The sequence below is a fragment of the Acartia tonsa genome, chromosome 13 (assembly GCF_053477335.1).
Source record: "Acartia tonsa isolate MP-2025a chromosome 13, ASM5347733v1, whole genome shotgun sequence".
NCBI lineage: Eukaryota > Metazoa > Arthropoda > Copepoda > Calanoida > Acartiidae > Acartia > Acartia tonsa.
Genome location: NC_137272.1, coordinates 22,887,276 through 22,908,798, shown reverse-complemented (window position 1 = coordinate 22,908,798; position 21,523 = coordinate 22,887,276). Strand labels below are relative to the sequence as shown.

At 32.1% G+C, this 21,523-nt stretch overlaps 3 protein-coding genes across 3 annotated transcripts in view; 1 reads left to right on the top strand and 2 right to left on the bottom strand.

The window, feature by feature from the left end:
- Window positions 1-2,037, top strand: part of LOC145304589 (uncharacterized) — a 37,563-nt gene extending 35,526 nt beyond the window's left edge. The window contains exons 17-18 of the mRNA XM_080146510.1: window positions 305-392; window positions 1,098-2,037. Of these exons, the coding sequence (XP_080002636.1) occupies window positions 305-392; window positions 1,098-1,164 (155 nt within the window). The 3' untranslated portion in view covers window positions 1,165-2,037. The remainder of the gene's footprint in view (window positions 1-304; window positions 393-1,097) is intronic.
- Window positions 2,038-3,589: 1,552 nt separating this feature from the next.
- LOC145304588 (protein obstructor-E-like) lies at window positions 3,590-7,939 on the bottom strand. Its single transcript, XM_080146509.1, has 9 exons — window positions 7,776-7,939; window positions 7,161-7,251; window positions 6,604-6,655; window positions 6,204-6,290; window positions 5,710-5,785; window positions 5,360-5,425; window positions 4,906-4,999; window positions 4,106-4,176; window positions 3,590-3,769 (listed from the first exon to the last, which is right to left on the bottom strand). The coding sequence occupies exons 1-9, from the start codon at window positions 7,798-7,800 to the stop codon at window positions 3,666-3,668; spliced, it is 666 nt and encodes a 221-aa protein (XP_080002635.1). The 5' UTR covers window positions 7,801-7,939; the 3' UTR covers window positions 3,590-3,665.
- A 1,300-nt stretch (window positions 7,940-9,239) lies between these two features.
- Window positions 9,240-17,537, bottom strand: LOC145304587 (palmitoyl-protein thioesterase 1-like). The gene is made up of 9 exons (XM_080146508.1): window positions 17,438-17,537; window positions 16,177-16,292; window positions 15,526-15,614; window positions 13,177-13,270; window positions 12,660-12,743; window positions 10,897-10,996; window positions 10,347-10,414; window positions 9,917-10,072; window positions 9,240-9,500 (listed from the first exon to the last, which is right to left on the bottom strand). The coding sequence occupies exons 1-9, from the start codon at window positions 17,457-17,459 to the stop codon at window positions 9,327-9,329; spliced, it is 903 nt and encodes a 300-aa protein (XP_080002634.1). The 5' UTR covers window positions 17,460-17,537; the 3' UTR covers window positions 9,240-9,326.
- Window positions 17,538-21,523: the final 3,986 nt, after the last annotated feature.

The window sequence follows — 21,523 nt, the reverse complement described above, 5'->3', positions numbered from 1 at the left end:
TATTGGCTGTATAGTAGCCCATGGGACACGAAAAAAATTCTTTATAAATTCACGAAACCTTAGTTCTTTTTTGTTTGTTTTTCCGTCAGGTTGCTTGATAATTTCATTTCTAATCCGGTTTTAAAAAAGAAAAAAATCTGTGAAGAATATTAAACTATTGTTAACAATAAAATAATCTATATAATATTTTTTTAAAGAACGTAAAAAGCGAGAAGAAACTAAATATTAATCCTGTAATTTTCCATAGAAAGACTGTCTAAAAAATGAAATATGTGGAATGATTCACCCGATCTTTTTGTTTCAGGAATAGCTCAGATAGCAGAAACTCTGAACAGAATCCCAGAACACGCCAAGAAAGTTTATTCAGACGCAGCTCAGAACGGCTATACAAGGTATTTTTAAAAGCAAAGATTTTCTATAATTATGGTCCTTCCGTCAGTCCGTCAGAGTTAGCTCGTTTCGTTAATTTAGGCATGTTAGAATTATCCTATCGATTCCAAATTTTGCATGGTGATTCCTGTTGTAGTTAGTTACTATTTAGAAAGCGTAGCAACTCTATAGTCATTACCAAAATGTCCGTATGTTCATTTTAAACATGTTAATTTTTTTTACTTTTTTGACATCAAATTTTTAGAACAATGGCTTCATGGTGCTACCAGGAAAGGCCTTGAGGAGTAGAATCAGGAACTTTTGTCCGTTTCAAAATATCTTGTTCCTAGCCTGAGAAAATCTCAAAACACCTCAACAAATTGGACAATTCTCAATGAACTCTAAAAAATGTTGGTTTTTTAGTCATTTCTAAGGCTAGGAACGAGATATGTTGAAACGGACAAAGTTTCCTGATTCTACTCCTCAAGGCCTTTCCTTGGAGCACTATGAAGCCATAGTTCTGATACAATGAATTTTTGTACTCCATAAGAGGGCCTTAAAATTTTGAAGTGCTTGTACCGTCGCAATTTTTGCATTACAGAAAAAATATTTTGCCATTTTTTTTCATAAATCAACCATATTATGGCTGGGGGCCAAAATTTTTCTATGATGGGACACTTGTCTTTGCTTATTTCATAAATGTTTTAACGATATTTTTTTTGTTCCAGATATCAGCAGTTTTCAGCCTGGAACTCTTGGAAGAGGCAGCCTAAACAAGTTAATCAAGACCAATAAATCATTACATTAAAGTAACATGATGTCTGTCTGAGTGATGTGTAGTGAAGGATCTCACTAACCGCTGAACCAATGTGGTTCTCCTTTACAGTGAAACTTCTCATTGGTGCAGGGGAAGTTAATATTTATTTTGAGCGAGGGTATTACATCATAAATCATCCCTAGAAGAATACTAACCTTCCCTTCCCAAAACAATTACGTTTTTATTTTTAAAATTGAATTTTAATGTGGAGGGACGATCTCCCCCCCCCCCCCTCTTTACTAACTGTCTGGAAAGGCCTTTCGGGGCATAGCCGCTAGTATTAGTTATAAAGTAGCTGCGCTGCTTAAAATTCAACAATCAAAAATAATTTTGTTAGAGATCTCTTGTGTGTTTCCTTCCCTATCAATATTACACTTTTAATAGAAAAGCTTCTAAAAGTTATTTTTGCGCCTGTCCGTCTATTTTGTTCAATTCATTTACCTTTTCCTCAAAATTCTTCAATATAATCTTAATTTAAGAGGCAAAAAGATTTTACATAAAAAGAATTAACTATTTAAGTAATATTATTAGTAACAAAAGTCATTTACAAGTGAAGACAATTAAAAAATAAGATAAATATATATTTAACTAAATCAATTTTCTTAATGTAATTACTCAGCAACATAAACAATAAAAGGTAAAATAGAAAATTAATCATAGATTTATTTCTTGTAAACATTTCTAAAAGCAGCTCTAAATATATAGTATTTTTTTCAATCAAAAGCTATAAAAAGACGCAAGAATACCTGAAATTAATTTTTGTAATCTAAAATTAAAATGTTTTTTAAATTAATGTATTTAGACCTCTTGTATATGTATTTATTTAGAAATAAAATTATATAATTTATTAAATAATTTTTTAATGAAGCATAAAAAAAATAAAAGATATTACGAAAGGAACATAATGATTAGATACTAATTAATTTGCAAATATATTTTGAAGTTTTTACAATAGAAATAGAAGAATAGAAGCATATTCTGAACCCTTTTTTCGTCAAATCTAAGAAGGAACATTTCTAGCAGACAAAAGTATTGTTTACTTTCGACTCAAGCTGATGTGGATTCTTAAGAAATTATAGACTCGCTACTCAATAGTGAGGCAAAATTATTTTTGTGAAAAATCATCCAAAAGCACATTAAAAATCTACAAAAATTAAACAAAATCATATGTTAATAACCCTTTTAAGATTTTATTTAATTTTTGTAAATTTTTTTATTCGATTTTGGAGGATTTTTCACAAAAATAATTTTGCCTCACCAGCGAGTAGCCAGCCTAACTTTTTTTTTTAAGAATCCACCTCGTTACTAAGCTTTCAAATTTAAACGAAATTTTTGGGCAATTAATTCTTATTCCGCAAAGCTTTCTACTAAGAAAATATACTGTTTACAGCTGACTTTTAACTATGTGTGAAATGAAAAAAAAACATGCATTCGTAACGAAATGTGTACAAAATTTCAACCAATGAAATTAATTGTATGTACCGATGCGATTCTCCTATTGGCTCAATCAGACATTCCCTCTCTTTCTTAGTACCTTTATTGTTTTTACCCACACAATAAATAATCACCAATGATTTGTTAAAACAAAGAAGACAAAATCCATAGGTAGCGAAGCTCAAAAATTATGGATAGACAATCGGAAAAAATAATGCCTATAGAGCAGTGTTGTGAAAAAAAACATTTAACTAAAATAAATCTCTAAACCTTAAAAATATTATAACGTTAAAATCTAGGAATCAATCTAGCACCCCAACCAGTAAGCAAAAATCCCTGAAAATTTTAGCCGTCTATCAGAAATAGGAAAAAGAAAATCATAAAAACTTAAAAATCTAGGAATCGTTCCAGCAACATAATTAAACTTTAAAGAAGTATGCAGAATTTAAATTCATTCAATCCCTGAAAATTTAAGCAGTCTATCTTGAATAAGAGTAGAGAAAACTGTGAAAACTTAAAATGTAGGAATCTATCTAGCAACCTAATTAATTGACGAATCTTAATAAAACGGGGTAAAATATGAAGAAGGTTAACTTATTTATTCACTGAAAATTTAAAGATTCAATCTCATTTTCCCCAAAACGTTTTAGACGAAAAAATAGTCTCCTCAGAAGTCTGACCTCCATGGATATTTTAGTCGAATATGCTCCAGAAGAATATAAACATTAAATACCAGCAGTCAATCGTTTACAGAAGTAAAATTTCTAAAAGTTTCAGACGGAAATTCGGAATTATATTGTAGCGTCGCTATTGTAAGTGTACAACAAAACCCACGAAGATCTTAATTTATATTAATTTGAGAACATAAATAACCCATAACATATAAAAGTCTTTAAACGTATTATATTTTAGAAATTTAAAAACGAAATACTTGCCAATTAGTTTTATGAAATTAAACAAAAACAATTATTATAATTAATGCTAAAGTTTATTGTATAAAATACATAAAAAGTAAAATGAGAAGTCTCTAATTATAAAATCAGAATTAGTTTGAGGCAGGTCCATAGTAGTCTTCACATCCAGGTACATTTTCTGGCTGGTCACAGGCCTGGCTGGAGGGGTTGAATACACTGTTCACTGGGCAACCACCTAAATCAAAACATTAATTTAATACCTGTTAAACAGTTTGAAAGAAAGGAAATTTAAAATATGAACCAAACTTTAAATTTAATTTTTTATATTGTATTTTATCTTCATCTAGTGGCTACAGTCCTAGAACCCTCTAGGGGCACACAAGGAAAAAATTGAATTAGATAAACAATAGACATACTATATCTAAATTACCAGTATGACCAGATTTTTTTCCGTCAAATCTAAGAAGGAGCATTTCTAGCAGACGAAAGAAATGTTTGCTTTAGACTAAAGCAGAGGTAGATTCTCTTTAAAAAATTAGTCCTACAATCAAGGAATTCAAATAATATTTACCAAGTCTAGGGTGGTAGTTGGTGTACACTCCACAGGTGAAGAAGGCTCTGCAGTCAGATTCTGCAGCATATCTAATAAATTGTTTAAGATTAAAAAAAACTTTAATGATGGCTTGCACTGTCAAAATGTCAGCCATGAGTAGGTGAAATAACACTAAATTTCAGAAACAGTCTACTTTTAAAAAATTATAATTTTCATTTCCACTTATTAGAAATGCTGTAAATAAAGTTTCTAAGAATAGCTATTTTGCTGGAATTTCTAAGGACTTAAGATTACTTTTATTATGGGATTAATAGAAGTTTTAATTTAAAACTTAAAAAATCTGTAAAAAATGAAAAATTTGTAGAATAATTTATATTTATCCTTCCAATGATGTTCACTTACCTAAACTGGCTGAAAATAAAGCTAAATGTTAGACATTTATTATAAAATTTTGATGTAAAGTAAATTGAAGGAAAGCTTCATAAAATAACTGCACATTTCTTAACTACTAGCTCTCTCTAGTTATGGGGAAGAAGACCAGTTACTTCAAATTTTTATAAAGAAAATGTGAGGAAAAAAAAGTTTGTGGGTTAATCTTGTTCTAGGGAGAATTTTCTTAGAGAGGATGGATAGTTATAAAACTTAGCACTATACAAAGCTTTACTGTAAAAGAGAACCACATCGGTTTGGCAGTTAGCAAGATCCTTCGCTAGAGACAAAACAAAGCTTGTTTATATAAAGGATTAATAATTTACGAAACCTAGAGACATAAGTAAAAACATACCAGTTCATACAAGAGAGAAATAAAAATCTTTTACCTGGCTTGTCCAACAGAGTTGGGGCAGGTGAAGCCATACAGTTCCTCGGCAGTACATCCAGCTCTGTTAGCAGCGTCAGGGTGCTCACAATTTCCTAAATGTAAAAGAAATTTGGGTACTTGAAACTATGAAGTTGCTAAATATATCATTTATAAAGAGTTGGTCAGATGAAATCATATATAGAGTCAGAAATACACCCAGCTCTGCTGGCTTCAAAATGATCACAATTTTCAGATCATAATATTAATTATACAAAGTAGGCACATAAAACTATAGTTTGGAACTTACCTTTATTTATGCAAAATTGCAATTAGCAGTTGGGCTAATGAAACTGAACGGGTTAGATTAGAATCTTAATCGAACAATTTGGACTTGAGACACCTGGTTTCTAGTTTAATATGGATTATGATGAGTTAGAAAAAATAGAACTGAATGGGGTACAACAGAATCATACCTGAAGCATCATCGAAGACCAAATGGTTCTGGCAGGTCACCAATCTTTCAACACCACTGGTGCAGTCTAGAACGAATTTTAGTATTAGTATTATTTGGTTGAGATATATAAAAAATATTGATCTTAGAAAGATTTTTCCCAAGAAGGTTTGTCACACAAAAAAAAGTTTTTAAAAATAGTGTAGGACCTCCAATCTGTGAAAATAGCTTTAAAACAGATACGACAACGTACCTTACCATGTCAAATCACTATTTGCGTCCGAAAATTGACAGAACAAAAACAATTTTATTTACTTAATCAAATTATAGAATTTAAGATTTACTAAAAAATAATATAATTAGATGGCATACCAATATATTGATCACATGTGCCAGCAACGGCCCACTTTCCATTCAGACGCTTGCAGTTTCCTGTTGGCTGTGGTTCCTAAATAATTAAGATTTAGATAATAAAACTTTCCTTTGCTAGAGAAATTTGTAGAGGATAAAGTAGTGACAATGATAAATAAATTTTATAATATGAAAAATTATATAAAAATAACCCCCCCCCCCCACCCTCAATCCTTGGTCCTCACTATCTAAATTATGATAAAAAATTTATTCTGTAAAAATATATTTATTATTTATAGAAATTTTAACCATATTAACATTTACAATCTTATCCTGATAAAACCTAACTTCCATTTATATTAAATTTTACAATAATTAAATTTGGGAGAAATATAATTATAATAATTTGTCTACTCCTTTGAAAAGTTAAAAATTTGCCATTAAATAATAGTGTACTTATTCTTTATTCATTACCATAGAGTCCTGTAAACACAAAAATAAAGATAATTTTATACCTGTAGAAGAGTACGTCCAGAGCCAATGCAGTCAATCTGGAAGGGTAGACCACACTGCTTGCTGATGGGCTCATACACCAGACCGTCCTGTATAATTTATCAATAGAGAGGAGTAAAATCATAAGGATTCAGACAATCAAACAGAAAAGGCCAAAAAAAGTACTTTTTCAGACCTTTATAGAACGGGGTGAGGGGGGGGGGGGAGACATAATTCAACCCAATGGGATAGTTTTAGGCTAGTTTTCTAGTGAAAATTTCTATCCAAAAATATAAATCTTCAGTAGGCTGACTTAGCTTAGAAATATGGCTAGTCAATCTTTTATCGAATCTCCGCCACAGACAAACATCCTGTTACTTAAATAAAAAAGATGTACAATAAATTCAAAAATATTGCCCATACCTGGCACAAAAATTCAGCTGCCAGGTTTCCATCCTCGTCACACATATGGAATCTAAACATTTCAATTTATATTAATCTAACTACGAAGAAGACATTCAGAATCAGAGATATAAATTAATCCTAATAATATGAAAGTGTAGAAAGAAGATGAGAGGGGGGATTGAAGGTAAATACACACCTCCCTTCAGCTTGAAAGTTTACGGTTATACTTATTTTTGTTTAACAAAACAGTAACAAGCCCTTTTCACTCCACAGGGAGAGCATAGGCCGCTAACAATTAGTCAGCGTTTCTGTAACAATGTGGCTTTTTATAGATATGGAATAGGGTTGTCAGCTCTAGGCTCTATGATTGCGGTGTAAAGCTTCCATTTGCCATACAATTTTAAATAAAAATGGGTTATCGAACTTAACTTCCCGCTCCTCAAATGTCCCTAGAGGCCTCTAGGGGCGTAACCACTAGTTTAAAATAGAAATAAAAATTTGCAGATTCGCAAATAAGTTAATGAAAGCAACTAGGTACTCAAAACTAAAAGTTATTTTTGCAAAACAAATAATACCTGTCGCACTGTTCGCTGTCGGCAATGAAATATCTTTCATTGGTTGGTCTACACAAAGACACTGGTTCACTTCTCACATACCCAAGGGCCACTAAAAATATCAGAAAAGTTATTAACCGCATCGTATCATATACGGGATTACTAATATTTGATTTATCTATTCGTAAAAAATATCAGTTTCTAATGCAGTGGATATAAATTATTGTTGAATAAATGCTGGAATAAGCAACGATTATTCTATCTTAAGATATTTAGAAAAGGAGGCTGTAAATTCATAAAAAGTTTAATTACTTTATAAAGCTTAAATAATTATTGTCAAACTAATTAAAAAACGAATTTAAGTATAAATTAAACAATCAGCAGATAAAGATCATAGTACAAAATATACCCCTAGGGGAGAGGAAATATCTAAATGCAATAAATTTTAGGAAAAAAATTTATTATTTCATAACTTTAAACCTTAAATTCATTAAACATTTTCTCAATCTACTCGAACAATTTTATGAAAACAATGACATACAATAAATTAGTATAAAAGAAAAATTCTACAATTCAAAATTACAAAAGAAATAAAATGAAAATATGAAAATAAACAAAACTAAGAAAAATACTCACCAGATAAGACGACAAATCTCAACATTTTTATACACCTGAATTATTACTAAACACTAATACAATAAGAGAAATAAGAGACAACTGACTATAAAACGATTTATTTATTATTAAGTACATTTGTACGGTTATGTTTACAATATAGCTAAACCAGTTTTAATAAAAACAATGTTTAATAGACGTACTTTAAAAAATTGTTTTTTATGTATTACTTTTATTTATTATTAATTATATTTATAAATAAAATCAATACATAAAAAGTTATTTTTTTTTGTTAGATTTTTATTTTAATTATCTTTTTGTATTTTAACCCATTGTTACCGAATTTTAGTTTCTATATAAACAAGGATGACAACATACATAACAAGCGAAGCATAAAAAATCGTGGATGAAAATACGTACAAGAAGATTTTAAGATTATCTATAATACAAAGTAGAACGATGTCTGTCTGTTTGTTTGTCTGTTTGTTTGTCTGTATGTCTGTTTGTCTATTTGTTTGTAGCGAAGGATCTCGCTAACCGCTATACCGATTGGGTTCTCCTTTACAGGGTATCTTTTCATAGGTCCCGGGAAATATATAAAAAGTTATTTTTTTGTTAGATTTTTATTTTAATTATATCTTTTTGTATTTTAACCCATTGTTACCGAATTTTAATTTCTATATAAACAAGGATGACAACATCCATAACAAGCGAAGCATAAAAAATCGTGGATGAAAAGTATATTTGTTAAAATCTAGAATAGATTTATTAGAGAAAATAAAAGGTATTAAATATATTCATATGAAACGTCAACGTTCTCAAACAAACAATCAGTTTACATATTTTTTTATAAATTGTTTGGAGCATGTTTGCATCTACAGAAATCAATGTAAAATATTATATAATAGCGACTTCGTTCCTAGAGGCCTCCAGGGACACATTAAGTAATGGAGAGTGGAAAAAGTAGACCCTACAAACTCATTTTTAGGTTTAAAAAGAAAAAATGTTGGTGTTTTTTTTGGGGGGGGGACATTTTTTCTAGGGGCTATTTCTCTTCGGATTGTCGAGATACACTCCCAAAAAATAGTTGAAATCCTTCCCTAGACCTAGGAGAACCATATCGGTTCAGTGGTTAGCGATATCCTTCGCTACTTACAAAAATATCTTACTAATTTATATCACAGGAAAAAAATTCTGTGATTTTCTATTACTTCACATCAATTACTTTTTTTATTTGTTTAATACCTTTTTTATGCACGTTTTCATCCTGGTTTATGTTTGTGTTATGAGAACAAATAAATTAAACAAAAACAATCATGGATGGAAATACTTACAAACTGATTAAATAAGCAGATGTTTAGTGCTCATAAATCAGTTTTCTATCTTGAATAGCAGCGGGTTACGTTACAAACATATAAACTGTCAGTCGAACGGACAGAGAGACAAAACTAATTGTAGAGTACCTTCGCTATTAAAAAATTAATATTTCAAATCTGTAAAAATATATTTATCAATTTATAAAAATCCTTTATTTTTTATGACAAAATAATCCAATATTACAGAGCCATTAATTTAGGGGATGAAATAAACATTGACAATATTATCAAGGAACCACTGTCTAGTGAACTCCAAGTGGTCACCCTCCACCTCCAGGAAGTGCAGAGCTCCACGCTCGTCCAGGGCCTTCAGTCCAATCCAGTCCTCCAGGTAGATTTGGGATTCACGCAGGGGTATAATGGTCTCAGCCTAACAATTATAAGAAAAATATAGAAAATCAATTATATAGCTTTATGTAAAAGTAACAAGATGTCTATCTGTAGTGAAGGGTCTCGCTAATCAATGAACCGATATGGCTCTCCATAATTGAAGCTTCTTATATAGAAGGTTTGTAACTGTCTAATCTCTACCCTGCCAATAGAAAAAGGTTTTTACTTGTGTTCTTTTTAAAACTAAAATTAAATTTCCCTAGAAGCCTCTAGGAACGTAGCTGCTAGTGTAAAGAATCTCTGCTTGTGTGAATCTAAAATAAAATCTCGGAAATCACAATCCAAATCTTCTAAGAAGTCTAGTATACTTCCTGTTCAGGTTTTAAGCTATTTTAAGTGAGTTAAGTCAACCCTATAGTTTAACAGACACTTAAAATGTAAAAAGTAACAAAATACCTGATTAGGGGCATAGAACTCAAAGTGTTCCGACTCTCTGGGCTCAACCATGGTGTCCTTAGTGTGCTTCACCATCACAAAGTTCTCCAGCTTGGCCAGGTTCTCGGCATACTCGGGCTTCTTCACGGGCTTCTCGTTGTTGATCTCAGCAATAAACTAAAATATACCAATTTCATAAACCAAAGTATTGCTAATTGTTTTTATGATTAGAGGGGCCAAAACTCAAAACATTCGTCTTGTGTTTCTTGAAATTTAATCTAATTTGTGCAAATGAGGCCCCTTATATAGTTTTTTTTACATTTTTAAAACATAAAAACAAATAAACGCTAAAAAGCATTGAAGACAAGAGAAGTGGGGGTGGGTAACGTGGTGAAATTAAAAGCTTGGACCTCTTTACTTGAAGCTTTCACTTCTAAAATTGTAATCTTACCTTAGATTTAGAAACATGGAGCTCCAAGTCCAGGGGATCATGCCAGTATTGGGCTTGAACCAAGAAATCTGGGAAAATTAAGTGTCACATGATGTAAAGTGTCCATAATTTTATTGTGTAGTTTTTTTTCTTATTTAGTCACTCGTCTGACAAAGCAGTAGATTTGAATTTAAGATATGATGGTTTTATTTTCAAACTGCTTGACATTTCTTTATATGGTATTGAATATAATTGGTGATTTATGACTTAATCCTTATATAAAAATAACAGGATAGCTATCTGTTTTATGGTCTATGTGTCTGTCTTTCTGTTTCTTAAGATATCGCTATCCGCTGAACTAATCAGCAAAGCTTTTAGTAGGTTCATGAAAGGTTTATAAGTATTTTGGGGGAGGGTACCTCCACCCAACTAATTTGTTTTTACTTTTTCCTGTGAAATTAAGTTGAAAAGTGGAGGGTCGACTTATCCCCTGCCTATTAAATTAAGAGTTCCTAGAGGCCTCTAGGGGTTTAGCCGCTAGTGACAAAAATCTAACATAGAATTTACTTACTTTGTACAAAGTCAACATAAGCTCCATAGTTGAGCAGGTCCCTCACAATATCACAGAAATAAATCTGCTCCCCTGGGCAGTTAGGGAACCCAAACACTCCCTAAATAAAACAATAAAATTAGAAATCAATATCTACCTAGGTCCAAGAATATTTAAAAAGTTTGGGATCATGGAAAGAAAACGAAGTAAAGGGTTTCGTCGTATTTTCGCAATAGCTTTTCTCCTATTTCTAGCCCCTGCTGGGCATTCATTAATATTTACATAACCTAACCTAATCTAACCTAAAACAACAAAAAGTACTGTGAAAATAGCATGATCCAAAGTTTGTTATGACGGCCTGTCTGAATGCCAGGACATTTCCTTTTTGTAACTGTTAATGGAATATTGGACTGTTAAGCTGGCTTGAACGCCCAAAACACACACAAAATACATCTGCCACTTCAGGATGTATTTTACCTGATGTTATTGTTGAGCCCCAATGGTGACCAGATTCTTCATGCCAAGTTCTGGACACCTATGCTTTAACCCCCCCCCCCCCACTCTCCCTTCAACACACACACATATATACATCCTACTACTTTATACTACTCCTAAGACACACATCCCGCTACTTTAGGATGTGTTTTACCTAATGTTAAGCCCCAATAGTAACCAGGTTCTTCATGCAAAGTTCTGGATATCTACGCTTTATCCCCCCCCCCCCCGTCCCACCAACACACACACATATATACATCCTACTACTTTATACTGCTTTAACCACAGACATCCTGCTACTTTAGGATGTTTTATACCTGATGTTAAGCCCCAATAGTAACCTGGTTCTTCATGCAAAGTTCTGGATATATATGCTTTAATCCCCCCCCCCCATCCCCCCAACACACACACATACATACATCCTACTACTTTACTTTATACTGCTTTAAACACAGACATCCTGCTACTTTGATGTATTTTACCTGATGTTAAGCCCCAATAGTAACCAGGTTCTTCATGCAAAGTTCTGGACATCTATGCTTTAATCCCCCCCCCCATCCCCCCAACACTCACACATACATACATCCTACTACTTTACTTTATACTGCTTTAAAGACACACATCCTGCTACTTTAGTATGTATTTTACCTAATGTTAAGCCCCAATAGTAACCAGGTTCTTCATGCAAAGTTCTGGACATCTATGCTTTAATCCCCCCCCCCATTCCCCCAACACACACACATACATACATACATACATCCAACTACTTTACTTTTTACTGCTTTAAACACAGACATCCTTTTACTTTAGGATGTATTTTACCTGATGTTAAGCCCCAATAGTAACCAGGTTCTTCATGCAAAGTTCTGGACATCTATGCTTTAATCCCCCCCCCATCCCCCCAACACACACACAAACATACATCCTACTACTTTACTTTATACTGCTCCAAAGACACAAATCCTGCTAATTTTTAATGTACTATCGGCATCGCCCCTAGCCTCTAGGGACTTTGCCCCAAGAGGTAATTAAAAATAAATTATGTACTACTGGTGATGCCAGTAGTTTTATGTGAACTAACTTCCCAATAAACAAAAATATGTTTTTTTGTTTTTTGGGGGGTTTGGGGTGTCCCAACCTCTAAGAAAAAAACTTAAAACCACCACAGAACCAATAGGTATATACCCTGAAGAGTAGAATCCGATCGGTTCAGTAGTTACCTAGATCTTAAGGGACGGACCGACAGACAGACGGACAGACATAAAGCTACTTTGTATTATAGATTTTACCTGATGCTGTGCACCAATGGTGACTAAGTTCTTCATGCCAAGTTCTGGACACCTTTGCTGTACAGCACGCAGGAACTGACCGCCCTAAAAACAAAAACAGGTATATAGTTATTAGGTTTTTTGCTAGAATAACTTATGATTGCTAAGTATACTACATTTTTATTTCTCTATATAATAATTGGTGGCTATGCCTTTAAATCCTCTAAGAGCATTTCAGGAAAAGGGTGGGGAAGTCGTCCCATCAACTTTTATTTTTATTTAGAAAAAAAAGTTATAACTTTGGAAAAAAAAACGTATATGTTAAGTAATAGTAGAACAGACCGTTGGGGATAGTAACCCCGATAGGGTGAGAGCACCACAGGCTTAAGATTAGGAAGGATGAATAGCCTAGTAAAGAATAAGGTTTAAGTGAAAGCACCAAAACATATCTGATAGTGTAAATTACTTTTATGGATCGACCTACTGACAATGACATACCCTGATTATAGAAAAGTTGTGGTGCTAACAATTATTTTACCTGTGAAAATCCAAGAGCATTAAATCCATTTTGAAGCTTAGGATCGTCTCTAATTAATCCACAAGCCATTTCTATTTGGGCATTGGTGTCCTTGTTTTCATAGATAATGAAACTTTTCACTACTTTAATTACCTTGTACGGGCCGCGAGGCTGATTTCCATGACACTTTAACGTCAGGTGTAACAACCAAGAATAGTAAAGGGAAGCCAATATATCTTTTTCTATCCAAACTTCCGGGGGATAGGGGTCAAAAACCAACTCATTTAGTGCACGACCTTTGTATTGAAGTCCTAACTGTGCATGGTAAAAGAAATGTGCCTGTTTTGGGCAAATGCATTTCCCCTGATCTATCTATTGATCTCGTGCATCTGACATTATTAGGAACCATTTATAACGTCTTTATGACGCCATGTTGAGCCAAGATCCGAACCTGTCACCTCCCCGACAACTAGCGAATGCACTACGTATTAAGCCACAGTGACGGGTTGTAAAACAATGAAACTACAAGAAATATCATTTGAATCAAGAAAGTCCAAGGATATTGATTAAATAATTTTGTATCTAGTCTTAAATTAGAAGTCAGAAAAAAAAAACATATAATATAACATACAACAAATTCATTGTACAGAGTTACAGATGTTTAAAAATAGGTTTCTTCAAAATAAAAAATAAATAGGACAATACTCTAGAAATTAAAAATAGAAAATTTAGGAAAAAAATCAGTTTATAATTATAATCTTTTGAAAATGGTTCCAAAAATATCATTTTATTGAGAACTCTCTTTTATTTGTTTATTTCTTTAAAAATATAACAAAGTATTAGGTTTTTATATGGTTTTAATATCTTTTCAGTAATATCATTAATACATTTTATGTAAATTAATATCTTCAAGAGAAATTGAAATATATAATTTTCTTAATTAATTGAAAATAAACCTTTTCTAAAAAGTATTTTAGAACTATTTACAAAATATGACTTTGATTTTTTAAGGATATGACAAAGAATTTTTTCTATAGAAAATTTGCAAATTAGCTTTTTCTAGAATTAACATAAATGGTTATGGCGAGACTCCATTTTAAGTGATGGTCTAGCTAGATCATCATCCGTTGTAATTAGATGCGATACTCACCCAAGGATATTAGATTAAGTAACATCCAACAGACAACCAAACCATTTGATTACACAACCTTTGTCTGAAAGTCCTAACTGTGTATTGCGCCTGTTTTATGGGCCAAGTCATTCCCTCTACTTCCACTATTAATGTCACATGTCAGACATAGCAGCAGTAGTTACAATCTTTAAGTTTCTAGTGTGACGCGGTGTGAACCAGACCCGAACCCGACACCTCCCCGACAGCAAGCAGGCACGCTAATGCCGCGGGTTTTAAGAAATGACTTATTCAAAGAGTAGGTAGCTCAGCTGTTTTCAAAATGGTCACATTTTTTTTCTTTTTTTAAGAGGCCAAAAAAGGTTAAATAATAAAAGTTAAATTCAAAAAAAGGCGAGGAAAAAAAAGAACACATTTTAAAATTCAAGACTTAGAATAGAAAAGGGCTAAAGAAAACTCAGCTGTTTAAGACATTCTTTACACACTAAAAAAAGATTTGACAAATTAAAAGGCGGTTGAAACCTACCCCAGATTATAATGAAATAAATTTCTAATGTTCTCCTGTTCTATCATGAAGAAGTTTCACATTTTTCTCTAATTGTTGCAAAATGTTAAAAAGCACAAAATTTCTGGTACAGACAAAATTTCTGGCACAGACAAATGGACAAAGTGAGTTATGGAGCAGATGTTCAGAGATCAGCAAAAGAAAGATGGGGAATAGTCCATTTCATAACATCGCCCCATAAGGAGCGATTCGTCGTATTTTTAAAATGGCTTTTTATAGGTTATTTTAGGTTAGGTTATGTTATATTAGGTTAGGTGATTGCCCCACAGTGTTAGGTAATTGGCCCCGCAGGGTTAGAGCCCCCCGCAGGGGCTAGAAATGGGAGAAAAGCGACTGTTAAAAATACTAAGAATCGCCTCATAAGGAGCGCTGTTACGAAAGGGACTAAACCCGAAAGATGGATACTGGATACTCTTTGGAAAGAAATATCTTCAGTAATCTAACTTAAATAGCAGCATTACGGACTGACGGGCGGACAAACGCACATTCAAAGCGTTTTCTGGAGTAGTTTTGCTATTAAAAATATTTCTTTCTTGTGCCATATTCACATAGGCTAGGTTCAAAACGAATACTTTAATTTTCAACAACAACATGTTGTTCCGGATATGTTTTTTAAGTAAATAGTTTGGATCAATTCAAGAAAACAATTATTTGTTTTTTCATAATCTATTCCTTGAAAAATCCATTTTCCATGTCGGCAATAACATTACCGCCAATCATAAGACTGTGCACGTAAACTCCGGGTATGTTTTCTTCCAGCATATCCTTAACAGTGCAGATACGTCAGTGGTGTAGCCCCTAGCCTCCAAGGGCTTCGTCCAAAGAGTTTATGAGAAGTCCCCTTCCTATAGATATAGAATCATTTTTTTAGGGAGAGAGGGCATTTTTTGTGTGTGGAGGGGGTGTCCCACCTGCAACTATAATAGCTTAAAGCTACCGGAGGACCAGTAACTATATTCCCTGAAGAGTCCAATGTGGTTACAGAGAAGTTAAGCTTCAGACAGACGGGCAGACATCGTTCTACTTTGTCCTGTAGATCGTACAAAATTATATGTGCAATTAGTCCTAAATATGCTACTTTTAATTAGACCATAAATATAATAATAGATGGAGAATATAAGTTAATATTATGACAAGAGAAAAATGGTCATCAATTTAGGTTACAATTTCCCCTCGCTTTTATTGGTCGGGCCGTTTATCCTATAGGTGGGAGGGGATGGGGGAGATCGTTATTTTAGCCCGCTACAGAGTTCACTTTATTATGGAACATGAAAATCTGGTATAAGATCCAAGTAAATTTAATAATATATCCATTTCCATAATTTACCTTTATAGATCCCATACTGACAGGATTGCAGCAGGAATCACCCATGCCATGCCAGATAACTATAGGCACAGGTTCAGCTCCCAGCACTGCGGCTACACAGCTTAGGGATAACAAACCTAAACAAAAATAAAATTTCCAGTGTGGATTTGAAACCGATTAATATCCGCTGGATAAGAACATGTTTTTAGCCATACTAAAAAATCATGTATCGTACCGTATTATATCCATTTTTCTACGAACACAAAAAATGTACTAATGTACCAGTTTTTTAGCCAGTGCCTTCTTAAAAAACTGGTTTACTTCTTAAAATTGTATATTTTCATATCCGCGGAAATCTGTTTAGAATACGATGCGATAAATAACTATTCCAGTATGGCTTCGAACCCGATTATTTTGTGTACTTCGTTTTTATGGAGATTGTCAGAATTTTTTTTATTTTCAACAATTTATACTTTTATCTTAATGTTAGAAATCAAACTTCAGATGCCAATAATTTTTTTTTCAGATTAAAATCTCAAAAAAAATTAATGCTATGCTGAAATTGGCTTAAGGAACGCCCTCGTAGATTGTTTATTGACGCAGCTATTCTTCAACTTGAACATATTAGTACGGCAGTCACTCTTTAAAAGTTAGATACATATTTTGTATTATTGACATAGATTATATGTACATAAACATAAATTTATCAAATCATGGTCTAAGTAACGACAATGTCACATTTAGAGATTTATTGACTATTCCATTTAAAATCTATCTTTGATTTTCATTGCTCTTCTACTCAAGTGTATGATTATCCTTGTCTTTTTATGTATAAAGAATCAAGAAAAGAAATTCTTGATTCTTTCACTCAAAATTATATCTTGACAATACGCCCCCCCCCCCCCCCCCAACTTATTTTCAATTATTGAAAAAAACTTATTTAGGGCGGCTGTAACCTTGCAGGGTCCAGCCCCGACAGAGCGATTACTATATCTGCGGCGCTCAAGAAAGTTTTACTTAACCTAACCAAACACTTAAAAAAAAACGTTTCTGGTCCAGATGCAACATAGGGGAAACCGTCGGATTCTTTTAATTTGATATCATATATAAACAGTATGACTTATTGTCAAAGTAATCACCTTAAATCAAGTAATTTATGATGTGTAGTACTCATCTAAGGTTTAAATGAGACAAGACTAATTTTAAATTCAGAGTTATAGATTATACAGACGAACGAATGAACCAAAGATATTACAACTTCGCTTTATTTTTTTAAAATCACCTATCACAGATAAGTTCTTCATTTTGTAGGCATTCACTTTGTAAAGATAAATTAATGTTTTTTATTCTTTTATATTTGTTATGTCTTATCTTTCGTTCGTTGCTAGGACATTAAGCAACAAAAATATATTTAGCAACTAACCACAGAAAATTAAAAAACTTTTTATTTTTAGTATTTTAAAAATTATTTTTAGAGAAAAAAGGTTAAATCGTTTTTAAATTAGATCCTTTTTAACTCTCTGATTCAATTAATAGGAATATATTTTATTTTTCAGAAGGATGAGTCACTTGGGTTATACAACTTTGGGTACTTTTATTGAATTTTGATATTAGTTGGTTAACATAGCATTTTTTATAAAAATCTGTAGAAGGGATATTTTTTATCATCAATGAATAATGATGAGTTTTGATTGGTTGATTCCTAACGAGACTCTTTTTGTTTATCATCATTGGGGATGTATAACAATTTATTTCAATTAAGATATATGTACAACTATTTCAGAGATCTTAAGCAACTAACAGACAGAAATATAGAAAATATTCTAGATTTTTTTCCATCTTAATGAACAAAGCTATTTATTTGTTTTAATTAAAAAAACATTTTAGAAAAAAAGAACTAAAATGTAGCGGCGGAACAGCAATAAAAAGCTAATATAAGTTTTCAAAAAGATAAAGGTTACAGGATGTTCACCCCCCAAAAAAGTTGGACTATTTTAACTAATAGCCGTTGCTGGCTGGAAATACGGACGGACGGACTTTTAATAAAGAATTACTTTGCTTTTGATAAAATTATATATTTTGAAAAACACGTGACTTGTCGTAATCTTTACCTAAATTAAAGCTCTTCTTTAACTAAGTTTTCTAATAATCAAAATAAATCTATTTTAACATTTTGAATTTTTCTGTATACAAAAATTACAATATTTATTTTGTAAAATAAACAAACTATAACAGTAAAGTAAAATTTGTTGTATATATATTTTCAGTATGACTCTAAATCTGATTCATTTCAGCTGGATTAAAACCGGTTATGAGGCAACTTGAAAAAATCATATTTAGTATCGTTTGACTTATAGGTCTTTGCTTTTTAGGAAAGCTTTGCATCGAACTTATAAAATGGTTTTGGCCTTGTTTAAAAGATGAAATATTATAAATAAATCACGCAACCTTTAAAACGAAAAAATATTTATTTCTCGCATCGTACTATAAACAGCATTCCGCGGATATAAAATGTACAATTAGCCCGTGCCTTCGGCATCTCGGGGCAAAAAAAAACTGGTTTTAATCTTATAATTTTATATTTGTAGAAAACTGGGTATAATAAATGAAGGGAGGAGGTTTTTAAAATCCTGTGTACGCGCTAGTTTTGTTGTGACTTTTAATCTGATTTAGGGTTGGATTCTAATATCCTTTTTTATTATAAAATTACAGTAAGTGGTGTATTTTCTTTACAATCTTGTCTTGTCTGTCAAATACAAAGAAACACGTAATAATGGCAAAAACTGTGATTTTTGTAGTCATTTAAGCCTTAAAAGAGTTTTTAGATATTAACAAACAAACTTTTTGTCCTTTAAAGCTTTAATATGTTTGTAAATTGTAACTATGTTTGTAATATAAGCAGATTTCTCTATTTTTGAAAGAAATTTTTAGCTATTTAAAATGACCATTTGAATGTTTTTATGTCCTTACCTAAAATTCTAAACTAGTTGTTACGCACCTAGTAGTCAGAAAATAGCTTAAAACCATCACAAGTTATTTATAAATCTTGTTTGAAAAGCTTTCCTCGAAAACTTTCTTCCTTCTTTGTATTATACTAGCAGCTACCTCTAGGGGCATTCAAGGTGAAGGGTTGGTTAAATGCCACGACCCCATATTTTTAAAAGTAAAAAATTATGGGAGGAAGTCGACCATTCCCCATTTAAATGTTTAAAACAGACTCACAGAGATTCTCTTGCTTTTAATGATATGTGTGTGTATGGGGGGGGGCGGGGGTGGGTATTAAAGTTTTTCTTTAACAAAAACCCTTGCGGTAGCCATTACCCTGCGATGCCTATACCTGTGGTACCATAACCTTGCAGGGCTACTTTATACCAAATATAATCTAATCTAACCTAGACTAAGGTAACAATAAACATCTGAAATAAGATCTATTTCAAAATCAACGAAGGATGGATTTTAGTGCTCGACTAGATACTTTGAGGGAATCCGCTGGACAAAGTTACTATAATTCTAGGGTATAAAAATATCCCTAGAACTAGGTTATTAGTCTTATTTGTTTCAGCTCTGCCAAAAACTATTTAGTTCATTACTTACAATAGATGTTATTGAATAGAAGGATTTTAAAAAACAAGGATGTCAGCAATCAACATCCATAAAAGCAAAGTTTGAAATGGTAGGACAAAAGAACATTAAAACTTTTATGGCGTCAGAACTAAATAATTAATGCATAAGTCTATATAAGATTTTAAGTAAATTTGTTGCAAAACTTTTTGAATACAGGATTAAATTCTTACATTTTTGACTTGGTTATAGAAATGCATATAAAATTGTACCTTGTAGTAATAGGAATTAGTATTTCAAAAAATTAGACGAATAGGAATAACATACAAAAAGTTAATGTAAAAAAGTAAAAAAAGCATATTTTAAATGCACATGCGGACTTATGGTAACGATTTTAGAGCTGCCACGCTTCCTAAAACAAGGATGACAACTTTCATACGTAGCAAAACCACCTAAGAAACATAGAAATCAGATTTAAAAAAGCTAAAACGCTTTTATAAATTAAGATGCTCTAAAATGTTATTAGGAATATAAATAGGAGAAACTAGAGACCTACCTTAAGTAGCAGCTGAGCAAATCACATATCCCAAGAAGCGCTACGTACGGACGGTACTTTTAAAATAAGATAGATAAAATACAAACACTGAAAGATTCGAAATCTTCACAAAAATATCTTCAATTAGAAAAAAATACGTTTATCAAAAGTGATTTAGATTTTAACAGTTAAAAAATTTAAATTATACAAAGGTTTTAATTCTAAAAAATCTCTGAAATATTAATTTTAAAATGCTCTAATACAAGGTATCTCTATTTTTTATTATAGACATTGTTTAGCCAAAAAATGTCTAACAAAAGTGTTGCAAGCTATTTTGCAAGCTATTTTGCCACAGAACGTTTATTTAATTAGTTTGCTTAGTGAAGCTATGAAGCTACTCTATAACTAACTGTTTCTGTCTCGCTAAAAGGGGGAAACAAATGTAAAAATATGTTATTAGACTCTAACCGCCTAAAACTTTTTTTGTTTGTTTTAATAAAAGATGAGAATGTCAATGCCATAATGGAACAAGTTTAAATATCCACCTAATTTTACTAAGAGCACTTTAGTGTAAGGGGGGAATGGTTCTCTGAAGAAATTTAATGTAATTTTTAAAAGCGAAGCTTTTCTATAATTAGGGTCGGTCCGTACGTCCGTCCGTACGTCCGTCCGAGATAGTTAGCTTTTATTCGTTAATTTAGGCATGTTAGTATTGTCCTATCGATTTCAAACTTTGCATGGTGATTCTTCTAGTAGTTAGGTACGATTTAGAAAGCGTAGCAACTCTATAATCATTACCAGAATGTCCGTACGTCCATTTTAAACATGTTGATTTTTCTAATTTTTTAACATCAAATTTTTGTGTGATCTAATTATCCGTTTGATCTAATTTTTAGTAGCGAAGCTACTCTATAATTCACTATGTTCGTCAGTCCATCAGTCCGTAACGCTATGGGGGAAATGGGATTTACTCAGCTCCTATAAAAGATAGAATGCTGAAATTTTTTAAATACATTCCCATTATTAAGGAGCATAATTGACTATGAAACATCATTGGCGGTCGGACCGCTTTTTAGCAGGTTTTAGGCTATTTTTATATTTTTCACATTTTTCTCCATATCTTCAGTGTTTATGGTCCGATTTTCAAAATTTTTTTAGTTATAGATATCAAAATTAAATTTCCCGTTGTTTAAAGAAAACAACGATGAAGGCCAGACAGCCTTTTTAGCAGGTTTTAGGCTATTTTTATATTTTTCACATTTTTCTCCATAT